General features: G+C 33.0%; 1 protein-coding gene across 3 annotated transcripts in view; it reads left to right on the plus strand.

Annotated features, from left to right (window-relative positions):
* Window positions 1–17153, plus strand: part of Cd36 (CD36 molecule) — a 71628-nt gene extending 54475 nt beyond the window's left edge. For all 3 annotated transcript variants that reach the window (XM_045161042.1, XM_045161043.1, XM_004662316.2), the window contains exons 5-15: window positions 390–537; window positions 958–1137; window positions 2598–2689; window positions 4612–4658; window positions 7121–7190; window positions 10201–10388; window positions 11675–11793; window positions 12768–12841; window positions 13322–13376; window positions 14098–14262; window positions 16887–17153. In XM_045161042.1, coding sequence (XP_045016977.1) covers window positions 390–537; window positions 958–1137; window positions 2598–2689; window positions 4612–4658; window positions 7121–7190; window positions 10201–10388; window positions 11675–11793; window positions 12768–12841; window positions 13322–13376; window positions 14098–14262 — 1138 coding nt within the window. In that variant the 3' untranslated portion in view covers window positions 16887–17153. The remainder of the gene's footprint in view (window positions 1–389; window positions 538–957; window positions 1138–2597; window positions 2690–4611; window positions 4659–7120; window positions 7191–10200; window positions 10389–11674; window positions 11794–12767; window positions 12842–13321; window positions 13377–14097; window positions 14263–16886) is intronic.
* The last annotated feature ends 542 nt before the right edge of the window (window positions 17154–17695 follow it).

A 17695-nucleotide genomic window follows, 5' to 3' on the forward strand; every position in this document is an offset into this window, starting at 1 on the left:
CAATAATACTCAAACATTTGCAGTTTGCAAACGAAATCTTCTTTATTTTACACATGACAATTTCCTGCACATCTTTATTCAAATTCTTCTTTCTGTTACCCATGTGGGATGGTACCAGATCACCACTTCTCCCTGCTCCACTAACGACAAGGCTGGAATTATGTGTTTTCTTATGGGCCTTTTGTCAATTAATGCCTATATGTCTTTCTGCAATTCTAATTCTAGAGACATAGTGATAGTCAATTTCTCATTGTAAACTCATTGGTTAGCATACTTTCTGACACACTGGATTAAAGTTGTATTTGTTGAATGAATGGTTGGATGATAGTTGATATTTAATACTTACATGAGAAAAATGTTTTTTAATTTTGGTTACTTTTTTTTTTCAGAGTACGTTTTCTAGCTAAGGACAATATAACTCATGATTCTGAAGACAATACCGTGTCTTTTGTGCAGCCCCATGGGGCCATCTTTGAGCCTTCAATGTCGGTTGGAACAGAGGATGATACCTTCACGGTTCTCAATCTAGCTGTGGCAGTGAGTACATAAGCAGCAGGGACTGTTTTAAGGGACTTCAGACCTACTCTACTTACTCTCATCATTACAATTATCATTAGATTTTCATTATTTTGTCATTCTATACAAATAAATATACTAGTGTTATTTTGACATTTGGAAAGAAGTAAGTCATACAAATTAGATGAATAAAAAACCTCATAAGCAAAATCATCAAAATATAGGACACAATATGGAATCTCCTGTGGCTAGAGAGGAGACAAAGAAATATAATCTAGGAATTAGGCAAGCAACACATTTTTTTTTTCCTAAATCTAGTCTAAATTTGTGAATAATTTCTAAGGTTCAATTTAAAGGTTTAATTTGTTAGCTGATTCTTATATTCAATCCATTTTTTCAGATACCATGCATTGCTGTCTTAAATATTGATTATTTTTACAGGCTGCCCCACATATCTATCAAAATGCATTTGTTCAAGTGGTTCTCAATTCTCTTATCAAAAAGTCAAAGTCTTCCATGTTCCAAACAAGAACTTTGAAAGAACTGTTGTGGGGCTATAAGGATCCGTTCTTGAGTTTGGTTCCATACCCTATTTCTACTACAGTTGGTGTATTTTATCCTGTAAGTACCAAATAAGAACTGTAATATAGATATAGTGTTATTAGCAATGCATAACTTTCTAATTTAGTATATTAGTCCTGTTGGTAAGCTGGGAATATATGCTAATTTAAAAATGTTTCTACTTCATATGGCTTCTGCTATACTAGAAGGATATTTTATTTATTTATTTTGACTACGTTAGTATAAAATTTCACTCAAGTTTTACTGTTTTTTTAAAATACAGAATTCATCCAAAGTTGGCTTTTAAGTCTATGAATCTTTGACCGATGTTTTGAATGCTCTTTTTAAAAAACATTTTATTTATATATTTTATTTATTTGAGAAAGAGAGAGGGAGAGAGAGAGAATGGGCGCACCAGGGCCTCCATCCACTGCAAACGAACTCCAGATGTATATGCCACCATGTGCATCTGGTTTACATGGGACTTGGAGAATTGAACCTGGGACCCTAAGTCTTCACAGGCATACACCTTAAACACTAAGCCATTTTTTCAGCCCCTTGAATGCTCTTTTTGATTTTGAGTTCTTTTCAAAAAATCAAGATTGACATTACATTTGTGAGTTAAATGTTAAATATATTCATTCTGTCATCCTTTCTGTAGATCTTTATAATTTTTTTCAAAGTTTAAAAGGTAACTTGGTAATATGATGGAGAATGGAATTTCAAAGGGGAAAGTACGGGGAGGGGAGAGTATTACCATGGGATATTTTTTATAATCATGGAAAATGTTAATAAAAATTGTGAAAAGATAAAAAAGGAAAAAAAATAAAAATAATAATAATAAAAATTATAAAAATGAAATGAAATTGTCTTCTAAAAAAGGTAATTTGAAGTTGATGGAAAGATTTATTTTGATGAATTTATGTTTAGTAAGCTATATTATTTAATTTATATTTTCCATTTCTTTATATTACTTTTAGGTGACACTTAAGATTGTATATATAATGAAATATTAATTAGAAAGAGTAAAGGTGTGAGAGATGAAATTATTATTTGAAATAAGAAACTCAGTTCTTTCCTAGGTTGTCAGTTTTTAATTTTGTGTGTCTAATCTATCATTTTAGTAGCCTCTATTAGAAATCCTAACATTTAGAATACCTTTAGAAAGATTCAGTGCTTCTTCACCTGATAACTTACAGTGCTAAACTTTAGGTCCTATCAAACTCTGATATGTATTTTATTACTTTGTCTCAGCATCTAGCGCTTGTTTCCAGGCAACTTTTATATACCCCCCTTAAAATACTTAAACCTTGTAATCGAAAGATCCTATTGAAATTATACATTTTAAATACTATAAAATAAATTAGAATAAACAGCTAGTTGAGAAATGTGAAAATGAGAAAAATATATTTTATACACACACATATATATAAGAAATATATATATGTATATGTATATGAAATTTGAAAATCATCACTTATTCTATAAGTGACTTTTTTGTCTTACACATATCTTTTCAGTACAATAATACTGCAGATGGAGTTTATAAAGTGTTCAATGGAAAGGACAATATAAACAAAGTGGGCATAATTGACTCTTATAAAGGGAAAAGGTAAGAAGCTAGGCTGTGTATATGTGTTACTAGTATATTTAATGTGGGGATACTTTTTTTTCTGTTACTAAGGCATAAGTACTTGCCTATGACACAGGTCTGCATTAGACCAGCCCTGGCAGTTACTGTTCTGCTACACATTCACATCTTTTTACTGGTCTGGCTTGTTCTCACCAGAGCATAGCTTACGCTGCTTAGAATTTGGTATGCCTTTCTGCATGGTTTTCTTACATGAAGAATCATAAAAGATCTGTTTTCAGCTCTGCAGCACATTGCACTGCAACCATAAAATTAAAAAAAATAAGTAAATATATAAATTATTTAAGAGGTAGGCAAGGATATTTGACTGTTTAAATTTTTAATTGAGCATGTCATATTTTTGCTTGCTGTTTTTCTTGTTTCTTTTTTTTAAGGTATGTTCTTGGTCTAGCCCAGGTTAACCTAAAATTTACTATGTAGTCAAAGGCTGGCTTCAAACTCACAAAAATCCCACTACCTCTGCTTCCAAGTTCTGGGATTCAAGGTGTGCACTAGCACATCTGGCTTCTTTTATTGTTCTAAATGTGTCCACAAAGGTAGTAGCAGGCTGTCATAATTACCAACTATAACCACCTTGAAACACTTTGTTCAAATAATAAATAAACTTTTAGGCTCTTATCAATGTAAAAATGAATTAGTAGTTCAAAAATTGTATAAAATGAAGAAACATAGACCTTTGAAATAATGAATGGCTTATAAAAGTTCTTATTTTCTTTCTCCCAGCCTCTGCCAGTTAACCTTCAGCATCACAAATTTTCAAGTGTAAAATAAAAGTGCAATTAATATCAGGGAAGAAAGCCTTCTCAATAAATGTTATAATTTTACTGTATTACAAATATTTTTGATAAAGTAAGCAAGTTGAAGGAGACTAAATGACTTTATTAAATCAAGTAGACATTGCTTCAGATTGAGTCCTTATCTAATTTAACATTCAAAAGTCCAATATGAATGAGTAAAGTACTTTTTTTCTTCTCAATTCAGAAAGCGATTCATAGTTATACACTTTAATAGACAAGTTTAGAGGAAGAAAAAAGTTATTTCTAAGTGATTACATCTAGGGAATAAGACCAACTTTAAAACATTGGGCAATAGGCATCCCTATTTTCATGTGATAGAGTGACTTTGAGGAGAGATTGGTACTCTTTATTAGGGTGAATTTCACATCACTTTCAGATTACACAAAAGACCAATTAGAGTAATGGTAAGGCTATGATTAGCAGCTTATTTGGTATCCCGCTAGATAAGATGTTGGGTACAAAAAGTACCAATTTTTTTCCCATCAACAAAAAGTAGTTAAGATCAAGAAAGATAATCCTATCATATTATCACTTCCATGTGTTTATATAGTTTATCTAGACACTAAAATGCACATAAGTACTGTCCCATAAAAGTGTGAATGGTGAAGCATTAAACATTGAATATTTACCAATTTCAGTTGTATGACATTGTGATTCCTATAATACCTTTTTTCTATTCAGTAAGAACACAAAACATTCTACCCAATAATGCATTTATCCAATGGAACATATTCAATTTCTAAGTCAAAATCCTTGTTTCTGATAAATGTTTCTATGCCTTTATTTCTCTGAAATTATGTGAACCCCAACTTGGTTCTGATTAGCCCTTTATTTTATAGTTTTATTTTATGATCTGTGCCCTTTTAATGGGATCAGGCATTTGATTTAATAGAATAAGGTTAAAGGATCAAACAAACTAAACATTATTAAGTGAATTAAAATTTTTCTTAATCTTAGTATTTGTCATATGTAATCCTCATTATGTGAGCAGCAGGTTTTTTTTTTTTTTCAGAATAGAAAAAGTAATATGAGTAAGGTACTCTGGAAATGGAAATATTTATTCATCTTCTTTCCTTTATTCCAAAGGAATTTGTCCTATTGGCCAAGCTACTGTGACATGATTAATGGTACAGGTAAGAACATCTGTGGTAACAATCACAATGAACTAATCTCATTTTCTCCCACAAGTCCAGCATGCAACCTGCAGTATTCTGAAAGTTCAGGGCATGTTTTTACCTGTTAATAGTACTCAGTCTTTCATGTAGGCTGAGTAAATCTCTGATTCATGTGATGGATTTTGAAAATTAACTGTAGAAGAATTGTCTTATTGCATTACTATAGAAAGATTGCTCTGTATAAGTCATTTACTGATATTCTAACTAATCAGTGGTTTAAAAAAAAATCATAGGTATGTCCCATTACAAACAACAGAAATACTAAAAAAAAAAAAAAAAAAAAAAAAAATCTTCCAAGTGAAATCAAAGCTGAGATGGAGCCTGTTAAGTAGCAGAACAAAACCAATTTATTTAGAGTAATGAGGTCAGGATGGGAGAGAAAAGAAAAGAAGAAAAAAAAAGATGAGGTTAAATGCCTATTATCTACATATATTTATATGTAAAAGTGAGAACTCATAATTAAATCTGGTATACAAATAACTCAAATCTTTGATTTAGAGTATAGATTGGGCTTCTTAATGTCCTTGAAGCAGAAAGAAACTAAGTATGTTAGTTTAAGATTATTATTTCACAAAGCAAAGGAGTCAAGAACTATGAGGTAATTGAATCTGCATTGAGCTTTGCATTACTAAAACACAAGTGTAATGTCTAAAAGTAGGTCAGGGAATACTTAACAGGAAAATGTTATAGTAACAGTGAACACAGGAAAATAACAAAAATACTCAGGATGCTTACTTTTCCAAAAATATGACTGAGTTTTGCATGTTTACTTATTTTCTCACTACCTTCAAGGGAAAAACCACCACTGATTTGTTTGGCTGGGTTTTGAGCAATGACAAGGATGTTTACTAGGAGCATTTTTCCACATGAATTGTCAAGTTCCTTGGTATTCTGTAAATTAAATAAGCTAGGCATGGTGGCCCATTACTTTGATCCCAGTTCTTGGGAGGCAAAGGTAGGAGGATTGCTATGCATTTCAGTCCAGCCTGAGAGTACATAGTGAATGAATGTCATGTCAGCCTGGGCTAGAATGAGACCCTACATCAAAAAAAGGGGGTTACATATTTCTGATTATTAATCCTTAGTGGCAAAAATATGAATGGATTGTACTGCGCCTACTTTGTAAGGAATACTTTGTGTTTAAGAGAAAAGTCATTAAAAAATCCTGTTTAAAATTAACACACACACACACACACACACACACACACACACTATTTTTAGACAGACCACAGAGACAGAGAGAGAGAGAGACAGAGACAGAGACAGAGACAGAGACAGAGACAGAGAGAGAACTGGTGCACCAGGGTCTCAGCCACTGAAATCAGACACCAGGTGCTTGCACCACCTAGTGGCCATGTGTAACCTTTCACTTGCCTCACCTTTGTGCATCTGGCTTATGCCAGACCTGGAGAGTTGAATATGGGTCCTTATGCTTCTCAGGCAAACACTTTAACCGCTAAGCCATCTCTGCAGCCCAAGCCACAGTTTTATTCAAAGTATATAGAGGTTTACAAATTCATTAGTGACAATAATGTAAGTACAAAAACATCAGGCATGAAGGCAAGAGACGAATAAAATTGCAAGCTTTCATATCCAGTCCTCTTACTGCCACTATCAAGCAGTGATCATAAGATGTTGCAGTTTACGAAACTTTTCATACTGCAAGAGCATAAATGAAGACTAACAAGTCACAAAGTTAAAAGACACTTGACAAAAAAAATTTTCTTCAATGGTGGCTCATTTATCCATATTAGAGAAGAAAATTGAAGAGTGATGTATATTTCTATTTAGTTATTCAGTGTGGACTATGGAGTGGTACTATTAAAATTCACTAAGCTCTAAAACATCTTTTAAAATGTGAGGACTAGATTTACAAAGTATTTGTAAGAAATTCTTTTCTTGGAAAGATATTTAGTAAATAATTTGAAGTATTTACCAGCCAGTAGTGCACATGAATGAATCACTACTAAAAAGAACACAGTTGATATTCAAGGTGGTCCAAAGGAGCCTACAAAGCAAGGAAAATGCTGACCTGCTGATGCAGTTGGGCATTTCAAAAATAGTTCGCTACATCTGATTTTATACTAATGCCTATACATAGCATACACATTTGTTATGAATCTGATAGCCTGAGGCCACATGACACTTGACATGTGGCTAGTGTGATTCAAATAAAAGAAAAAGAAACACAGGCTAGACATAGAAATGGAACATTTTCATTGATTATATATTGAAACACTACATTAGTTATACTATATTAAATAAAGTGTACCTGGTTTTTAAGTTTTTATTTAAAAAATCTTAATAGATAATTTTAAATTCACATAAGTTCATACTGTGTTTTCATTGACTAAACTGGAAATGGATTCCTAAATTTTTCTAGTATTACCACTATTTGCCACTGACTTGAATTTTGACAGATGCAGCCACATTTCCACCTTTTGTTGAGAAGTCTCAAGTACTACAGTTCTTTTCTGCTGACATTTGCAGGTAAGACACCAATGTCTTCAAGGTAGACTTTTTTAATGGTAAAATAACGTAGACAACCCTTACCTATTCTACTGCTTGATAAGAAATCTAATAAATTTAATGACATTTTTCTTGACTTCTAAAATATATATGCAACTCTATTAACTTTCAAAATAGCCTACTATGTGTTTTCCTTTCCCTTGCCACTTCTAAGAACATTTTTCTCATATTTAGAATAAACATTCAGTATCTAACATTCAAGCCTACTGAGAAATTTCCAGCCTTTCTAAAGATGTCCAAAGAAAATGATGTGTTTGTCACAGAACTACATTAATGATATGTATAGCATCATTTCACACTAGTAGGGACCCATTATATAGCCTACAAGTACTGCAGCGCACACCACTACCCTAAGATCTCACTCTTCTTTCTGAAGACAGAGATTATACACAAAGATTCAATGCACTAGAATCTTATCCTTTACCTATGAATTGCTGAGAACAGTGCTTCTCCATGTAGAGTTAGCTGAACATCAGAAAGAATGGATGTTACATAGAGCAAGGTGAGCACTGGATAGATGATGGAAAGTTTTAAGACAAAAACTTCCTTTAAATTAGATAATAAAGAAATTTAAGTCATATAAATACTGTATATAGGAGGAATTAACTAGAAGAGATATAATACATACATGCATACATACACTCAATTCATGACAGTTCACTATAAAATTGGCCTTAGAAGCTTTTGAAAACAAATTAATACTTCATGCTCAAGTTCTGAATTCTGATATGTATTAAAACTTCATAAGGTTTATTTTATTTTATTTATTTATTTTTAAATTTTTTAAATTAGTTTTCTATTCAGCAAATACAGGTAGTTTGGTAACATTATTAGGCTCATCTGTGACCTACCCCTTCCCCATTGGCCCCTCCTTGTTGATGTATATGGGTTGTGCATTGTGGAGTTAGCCCACAGTTATTGGTACAATAAATGTCTCTGCATATCATGACCCAACATGTGGCTCTGATATTCTTTCCGCCCCCTCTTCTGCAAAATTTCCCTGAGCTATGTTGGGTTCATTTTTGGTCTGCTTCAGTGCTGAAGTGTTGGGGGCCTCTGAGGCTCTGGCTCTCTGATTTGGTAGGAGTTGATTTTTCTCTGTGTTGGTCTCCTTCCACCTTGTGCTGGTATCTGGTTCATCAGGAAAACAGCACCCTTGCTTGTTTTGCCAATTTTTCTTAGTTTCAGTTGGGGCCTTTTTGAGGTATGATGGGGTGGCTCTCTCCTTAGGATCTGCATCTATCTGAAAAAGAGAAGCAGAATATCCAACGGAGAGTGAGTTAGCACCAGGACAAATGAGATAACCCTTACTTTTTTAATAGAGAGTTTAATAGGTATAGGCCCTCTTGTAGCCCATGATTGAAGGTAGCTTGTTATTGGAGAGTGGGCTTATTTTGGATATGGTTCTGACTTGTTTCCCAGCTCCAGCTATGGGTCCCTTACCACTGAAGGGATCAGTTAGCCAAATCAAGAGCTGTTGGTTCTCCACCATGGCTGTGTGCCACTATTGTACTTGTGTGGGCATCACAACAGGTTATTTGTTGCTAAGTATGTTAGACCATGAGTTGCTTGGACAGATATTTGTCATTTCCGCCAGTCGCTCATGTAGCACCTTCTGTCACTAGACACGCTGACTCTCTGGAGACTGACTCTCTCCTGGTCTCCTGCCATGCCGTGCCATGTTACGTGTCAGCTGCATATGGAGTCTTCAGCAATAGGATCTTACCACTGACCTTTGGTGGGTCATCAAGTACTCTGACAGAAATCTGTCATTCTTTGAGGAAAACTTGTAGGTTTCTCTGATCAAAAAATCACACAAATGGCAAACACACACTTAAGAAAATGTTCATTATCCCTAATCATCAAAGAAATGCAAATTAAAACAACTATGAGATTCCACTTTACCCCAATATGGATAGTAAATATCAAAAAATCAAAGAAAATAAATGCTGGCGAGGATGTGGAGAAGAAGGAACACTCATCCACTGTTGGTGGGTATGTAGGATGGTACAACCACTTTGGAAAGCAATATGGAGACTCCTGAAAAAGCTGACTATAGAGATACCAACAGACCCAGTTATTCCCTTACTGGGCATCTACCCTAAAACCTTCAAACCATAGGCCAGAGAGATTTGCTCAACCATGTTTGTAGTGGCACAATTCATAATAGCTAAGAGCTGGAATCAATCCAGATGTCCATCAGTAGAAGAATGCATAACTAAGATGTGGTATATCTACACAATGGAATTCTATATAGCAGTAAGAAAAAAATGACACAAAGAAATTTGAGGAAAAATGGTTGAGCCTAGAACAGATAATTCTCAGTGAACTTACCCAATCACAGGAAAAAAATCGCCACATAGTCTCATTCATCTACAGCACCTAACCTTAATATACCCAAGATACTTTACATACCCTGTAAGCATCTTGTGGACTAGATACTAGGATGCAGGGGGAGAGAGGGGAGGGCATCAAAGGGGTGGGAAACACTAATCTAGACCCAAACAACAATGGTACCATAAAATTCTACTTCCTAAATGGCAGACAAAATGGCTGAACCTTCACCAGGCCCTTACAGGAAACACCTGAACCACAAGACACTGGAGAGGGTAGGATCAAGGCTAACCTAAATCTTCTACATCTTTCCTCCCTCCCTCTCCCTCCCTCCCTCCCTCCCTCCCTTCTTCTCTCTCTCTCTCTCTCTCTCTCTCTCTCTCTCTCTCTCTTTCTCTCTCTCTCTCTCTCTCTCCTCTCTAACTTTTGTATATTAGTTATCTTTTTCCTCATTTTCTTAGTGGGCACTGACCTATAACTTCATAAGGTTTTTAACTAGAACTTACAATTCTATCAAGAGCATCAGACACTTTCTAATTTAAAGTAAGAACATGAACTAAAGTTAAGAAAATTAAATGGATGTTCAAGGATATGGTCCTGGTTCATGGAATGAAGCCCTTTCCTTATATTGCTGTAGGTCAGCCTATGCTATATTTGGATCTGAGATTGATCTGAAAGGAATCCCTGTGTATAGATTTGTTCTTCCAGCCAAGGCCTTTGCATCCCCAGTACAAAATCCAGACAACGAATGTTTCTGCACAGAAAAAATTATCTCCAAAAATTGCACATCATATGGTGTTCTGGACATCAGCAAATGTAAAGAAGGTGTGTGCTTATTGTCAGTGTCATGGCTCATAATGATATCTGTGTGTTCAATTAGTAACATTTACAGGAAAGTGGATGGCACAGTAGACTATTATGTTATGCAAAATAATCCAGGTTCATAAACACTATATGTTTTCACACACATGCAGAAACTAGAGCAAAGTGTATGTGTTTTTAGGTCATGAAAGTAGAAAGAGGACCATGAGAGCAGACAAAGAGATCTTAATGGAGGGATGAGGGTAATAGAATTAATGACCCATAAAAGTAGGAGGGAGGATTGTTTGGTGGAAAGAAAAGGTATAAAACAATAAAATTTAATGAAATGCATGTATGAATAATGAAATCATCACCTTGGGTGATGACTTTAAAATAACTAGTGAAAAAAAAAAAAGAAATGTAAACTTTACCCAGAATTCCTTCCTACTGAAAATTTAAAATCAATGAAGAAGGTAATAATAAGAGAAGATAAGGGTTGTTGGTAGGAATCTTGATTATGTTTTCAAATGTTCTTTAAGGCTTTATTGTGTTTCAGCATTGCACAATTTACTAGTTACTAAGAAAATCAGCTGGGCGTGGTGGTGCACGCCTTTAATCCCAGCACTCGGGAGGCAGAGGTAGGAGGATTGCCATGAGTTCAAGGCCACCCTGAGATGACAGAGTTAATTCCAGGTCAGCCTGGACCAGAGTGAGACCCTACCTCAAAAAAAAGAAAAAAAAAGAAAAAGAAAATCACAGTGTGTTATTCTATGCTGGTTTTACTTGAGGTTAAGGGAGAATTGAATCTTCTATGGACACTCTAAGATTTCTAAGGTCTATCTCTGGCACTTTTGTAGTTCCTCCCTCCCCTGATGGAAACAATAAATATAAGTTACTATGCTGTCATTCTGTTCATAAAGCCAAAATTTAAAAGCCTATAATCTATCTTGTTTGTACTTTTATACTAAATCAAGTTCAAAAAAAAACCAACTCTTCATGCTCCACACACAGACATAATACTAGAAGTATGAATACAAATCACTGTAGAATTATTCTATCTCAGCAATTTTGTTTAGAGATAAATTTTGTTTGTTGAAAATTAGCAGTTATAGAACAGCCATCAACTGACTGCTAGGTAAAGAGATATTTTCACGAAAGTAGCCCTCTATAATTCTTTTCTTCCCTCAACTATAACATTCAAAACCAACTGTTTTTAATCCAAAACATCATCACTTTCACATAAATATTTTCTGAGTGATATGTAAAATGAAGAAATTAATATCTACTGAATCCTGACAATGTATTTTCAGGAAAACCTGTGTACATTTCACTGCCTCATTTCCTACATGGAAGTCATGATCTTTTAGAACCTATTGAAGGCTTGAATCCAAGTGAAGAAGAACACAGTACATTCTTGGATGTGGAACCAGTAAGCAGATAGATTACTAATCTGGTTGGATTAATATTTTTCTTTTAAAGTTAAAGAAAATAGTCTTTATGTCATTTATGTCTTTTCAATTACATAACATTCATGTAATTAGTAAAACTATATTGATAAAATGACACTAATTTCATCCTACTATATTCTATGGCATGAAAATTCAATTTTTGTTTTGCCATATGTAAAATTATAAGTCTTTTTTATACAACATAGGTCAATTATGTTGATAATGAACATTAGTCTAATTACCTTACAATTTTATTTGTATCACTGTTTTATATTTATATTACACTTGACTGAGGAATCACTGTTATGCTATCAATAATTGAAGGATTTTTATGAATATATATGTAAGTTCCTGGCAAAATCTATGACATTTACAGTCAATAAAATATAACAGTTGTTATAGGAAATTATTGAAATCCAAATTACTTTTTAAACATTAGAGGAAGACTGGAGATATGTGTAGCTCAGTGGTAAAGCACTTGGCTAGCATTCATGAGCACCTTATATACAAATTAAATTTGAGGTCTTTGATAATCATAATGTAATTGTAATATGACTTCCTAAGTAATACATGGACTCTAAATACATGTTTGGTCACATATAGCTCAATAATTAAATTAACTGAGTCATTGTGTTACTACTGCTGTTAGTTGGCTCACAACCATGTTAGATATATTTAGCAATTGAAACATCTGTAAAGTTAAGTTGAACAAAGGAATAGTGTGTGTTTACATATATTACTATATAAATGCAGTATATGTAAACAAATTCACATCACATTTCATTACATATAGTTATGTGTAGCATTTATTCAGTCCAATTTTTATAATCTTACGTAGTATTTCATTGTAAGTTAATAGTTACTTTCTTGTAATATAGCAAAAGTACTTTTTGTATATTTTACAGAATGTATTTGGAAAGCGTCTTTAATTATTTTATTTCGTTACTCATTTTAGATAACTGGATTCACTTTACAATTTGCAAAACGGTTACAGGTCAACATATTGGTCAAGCCAGCAAAAAAAATTGAGTGAGTCTCTAGCAATATTACTCCTGTATAATTTATAATATTTTCCTATAAGAAAGTGAGTAGACCTATATTTGTAGGTAATATATTAAGTATTAACTTGCCTTTGATGTCATTATATAATAATTAAATTATTATTATTTTCACTTTTAAGAATCAGATCTAGTGTCTATTGAAATGTTCCTTATATACTATGGACCGATTGTTGTTGGATGTTGCAAGAACACCTCTTATTTCCTCCATACTCAATTGTTGCTGCTACAGTATCTGAAAATATATTCTTAAAAAAGTCAATGTAATTTGAAATATGTATGATTATGTTTGTGAATAAAAAGGCTATGAACATTATATTAAATAGATTTACTGCACAGAAAATTATCAAGTAATTGAAGTGGTATGTAAGAGTAATTCTTTTATGAGTAATAAAATGTCTATTAATATTTGTAAATATATTGACATAATTAGTTTCAACATATATTACAGAGCATTGAAGAGTCTGAAGAGGCATTATATTATACCTATACTTTGGCTCAATGAGGTTAGTATTTTAATTTATTACTTATTGACAAGTCAACTCTGTATAAAAATTTTGATATTTAAAAACTGCATGTATTCAACTGTAGTATTCAAGATTGCTTTGCCATTGCCAATATAGATAATCCTAAACCTTAACATATTGGAAATGACTAAATTGAACAGAAATATTTGTTAATTTTCAGAGCTTGTGTTTAGGAAGACAAGCACTACAAATTCACTTGTTATATTATTTAGGAAAGATATATTTCAATATGTAATACAAAAGAAATTGAGACCCACTGAATATAATAGTTCTTATAAAAGCCAGTTATGCTGATCAAAGCCAGAGTAGTCAGCTCTCTCCAAAATTCCCTGGTAGGTTATTTTCTGTATAAACTACTAATTTGATTAGTTACAGAATCAGAAAATGTATACATAAGCCTTTAAGGCAAATAGAAGCATTGGCTTTTGCAATTTCTCTTGTCACTTGGAAACAACTCTTGGAAATTCTGAGATATTTCAAAGGGTTCTGAAGATAAAATGAAAACATTTATGTGTTTGTACATCATGCACGATCAAAGTTGGTATGCTTGGCATTTATGTCCTCTTTCCGTGTAAAGGGAATTCTACTGACTTATCTACAGGGTTGATTAATACCTGAACAAGTTGGTGGAGTAAAGGGTGAGACTTGTTGTCGTTTCATAAGTTTGCCCAAATAATGCTAATTATTAACTTTAACACAGACTGCTACCATTGGTGACGAGAAAGCGAAAATGTTCAGAAGTCAAGTTACAGGAAAAATAAAACTTCTTGGCCTGGTAGAAAAAGTGTTACTCAGTGTTGGAGTGGTAATGTTTGTTGCTTTTATGATTTCATATTGTGCATGCAGATCAAAGAGAGTAAAATAAGTAAGTATACTTGCAAGATACATATCACTTAACCACTAGTTATATGTTATAATTTTATTTTATAATTTATGATTTATGTATTAATAGTTCTAATTTTATCAAAATGGAACAAAATGTTTAGCTAACTAATGCTACTTGATGAAGACTGAAATTACAGACATTTCCCTTATTCATTCAAATCGATAACTGAAATACACCTTTATATCTAGGAGGAATGTGAAGTGATATAATCATAATCATTGTAAAGTTTGCGTAAGAGAGTTTTTGTCCAAAATCTTGACTCGCACATTATTTTATAGTGAATTATTAAAAATAATTTGTGGGGCTGGAGACATATCTTAGTGGTTAATTAAAGTGCTTGCCCACAAAGCCAAATGATCCAGGTTTGAGTCCCCAGTACCCACTTAAAGCCAGATGCACAAGGTAGTTTGCAGTGGCTAGAGGTGCTGGCACACCTATTCTCTATCGACCTCTTCCTCTAAAATAAGTAAATATTAAATAATTTATTTAAAGTTAAATTTTAGTCCACATAATTCTCTATAATTTTATCAGAGAAAAAAAGATGGACATCAAGAAAAATGATATTTGTATAATAGATGGATATTCTAAGGGTTATAAAATGAATATACCACTAATGGAAAACCTGGAGGGCCCTCTGCACATGCTAGCCAGCTTATTTTCCAATCCAGAGTTCACTGCTAGATCTAGTGACCAACTAAAAATCACTATCTAAAAATGAGAATATTATAGTACAAGAAATTAAAAATTAAGTCCTTTAGTTTAGCAAAAAAGAAATATAGGAAAAAAAGAAACATAGATGACAATTAAGTCTTGGAAAATCTTTCAGAGGGTGCTCAGGTTTCTATGAGTCAGACAGCACTGGCTACATGCTCCCTGAGCAAACCTGCCCCAAGTGAAGCACATCGGTCAGGGAGAAGACCCCGCCTCCTTCACCATTTCCACCAGCTCCATCCCCAAACTACGTCATCAATGCAGGATAAATGGGACGTTTACTTTGAAAATCACGCTTCAAAGTAAGACATCATACTCTACTTGTGAGGACTATTGATCCTAACTTATATAATATAAACCTCCTGGATTTGCTACTGACAATTTATATTTGGACTTTTACTTTAGACATTGTTTCTAATTAAATCTTATGTGTTCTCAGTAACCTGGGCACATCAACATCTAGGATAGATTCAAAAGATACCTAAAAAAATATTATGTATTAGTATGAATTCAAAATTGTCTAATTATGGAAGTATAACAGTAATTATATTATTTCAAAATTATAATGGAAGTCTTGGGAGATGGACAGCTAAGTAGGTAAAGCACTATTTGGGCAAGACTAAGAACTGGAGTTTAGATCCCCAAACCCATTCTCAAAACTGGAAGCAGTAGCGCTGGTGTGTCTGTAATCCCAGAAGGCCTATGGACTCACACCTGATGTTGTCCTCAGACTTCAACATGTATATTGTACAGCATGTGTGTATCTATAAACAAAAATTAGGATTACTGATAATTCTTTGAGAGATGAAGATATTTATCTCATGAGGCTATGTCCTAGTTTATTCTAGATCATTGCTTCCATTGTTTCTTTACTAATATATACTTAGACAAAATGTGTTTAAAATACTAACCAAATGTATTCACACTGTAGAAAAATATTTTACCACCTCTAATATGTGGTATTGGCTTAATAACAAGTATGAAAATTTATGAAGATTTCAAATACTTTCCATTGAAAACTGAAAAATATAATAGATTTCTTCACACATGATGAATGATCCCTGAAGTTCAAACTCTATGGGTTCATATATTACTAAATCACAAAATAATTGGAAGTGTCCCTGTCATCAGATGTAGTTTTGTTTATATCTTTCACTGTTATAAGAAAAAAAGTAATGATTTTTGTAAAGTGTGTTTTTCAAAGGAATTAGAATTAAAGTATTACAGAGGAGGCAGGTTTCTTAAAGAATTATATTTTGGTAAATTCTAAAAATTCTGTCTATGGAAAATTTATGCACAATTGAAAATGGAGATATATGGTGAAGTGTGTTTTCACTATGATTGAAAAGAATATTGCTATGCTTCTTTCGAAAATGTAGTAATATATACAACTGTTCATGGAAGATGATCTTAAGGACATGGAAATGCTTATTCTGAGCAGATTTACTGGTACTCCTTTCTTATCCAGTTATATGTTGATTCAGAGGGGTAGGGAGCAGATTTTTCATGCATCCTTCTTGAATTCAAACATGTAGTGCCCTAGTAGTAAAGCCCATCACAGAGCTTCTCTCTATGGCTTGAGGTATTGGATTATACAATAGAAAGAACGTCATATCTTGGGTAATTATTTGTATATATATTATACATACATAATTATATTCTTATGTACACCAAATACATATATACATGATCTTAAATAAACTGTAATATATATATACATATATACATATGCATATATATGTATATATATATATATATATATATATATATATATATATATATATATATATATATATAGAGAGAGAGAGAGAGAGAGAGAGAGAGAGGGAGAGAGAGAGATTAAATAAACATAGTATTATAAAATGAATTAGTAACATTCTTTTCTTTTTCAGGTATCAGATGAGCCTACTTTTACACACCAGCTATATCAAGTCCTTTGATAACACCACTCTACAAAACAGAATCCATATCTGCTGTGTTTTTACAAAACACACCTATCTTAGCTGAAGAAATAGTGGTGCTCATTGTCTCTCTATGTATTTATATCTATCTCTAATCTAACTATATCTTTTTTTGTACTAAGCCTCAACATATTTCATAATAACATTAAGATAAACCTAAACTCTATATTTTAGACAGAACCAACAATTTGAAAAATAACCATCTATAGAATTAAGTTGATTTCAGTTTCAGCAGAAGAACCAGTTGTTTTTACTTAGTTCTGACTCACTCTACTGATGGCTAACCTGTCAAAGAAGTGAACATTCTAAAAGATGTTTTGTCTTCCTCACCAAAGGGACAATACTGTCATACTTGGAGTGTCACTGATCACTTAAAAGCAGTCAGACCTCAGAACTATCAATACACTGCATCAACACAAACTATTATGAAAAATAAGTGATTTGTCTAGAAGCTATTCATTATATATTACTTAAATGTCTTTCTCTCTGGAAGCTTTTCTACTGCAACAACAGATAGCAAACAATTTTTTACTTTGTAACACTGAGCTTACATTTTTGTCACTGATCCTGAGAATGGACATCATGGCTCACACATTAAATTTTCCATCTTTTAAGGACTTTGTTTTGTATTTCATGTTGCATAGATCTTCTGGAAACTGAGAAGATTTTGATATTTCTACTCAGTTATCTTTTGCCTGGAAACCTCAGTGTGCTCTTCTAGTATTAAGAGATGTAAATGA

This window comes from Jaculus jaculus, chromosome 10 (genome assembly GCF_020740685.1).
Source record: "Jaculus jaculus isolate mJacJac1 chromosome 10, mJacJac1.mat.Y.cur, whole genome shotgun sequence".
NCBI lineage: Eukaryota > Metazoa > Chordata > Mammalia > Rodentia > Dipodidae > Jaculus > Jaculus jaculus.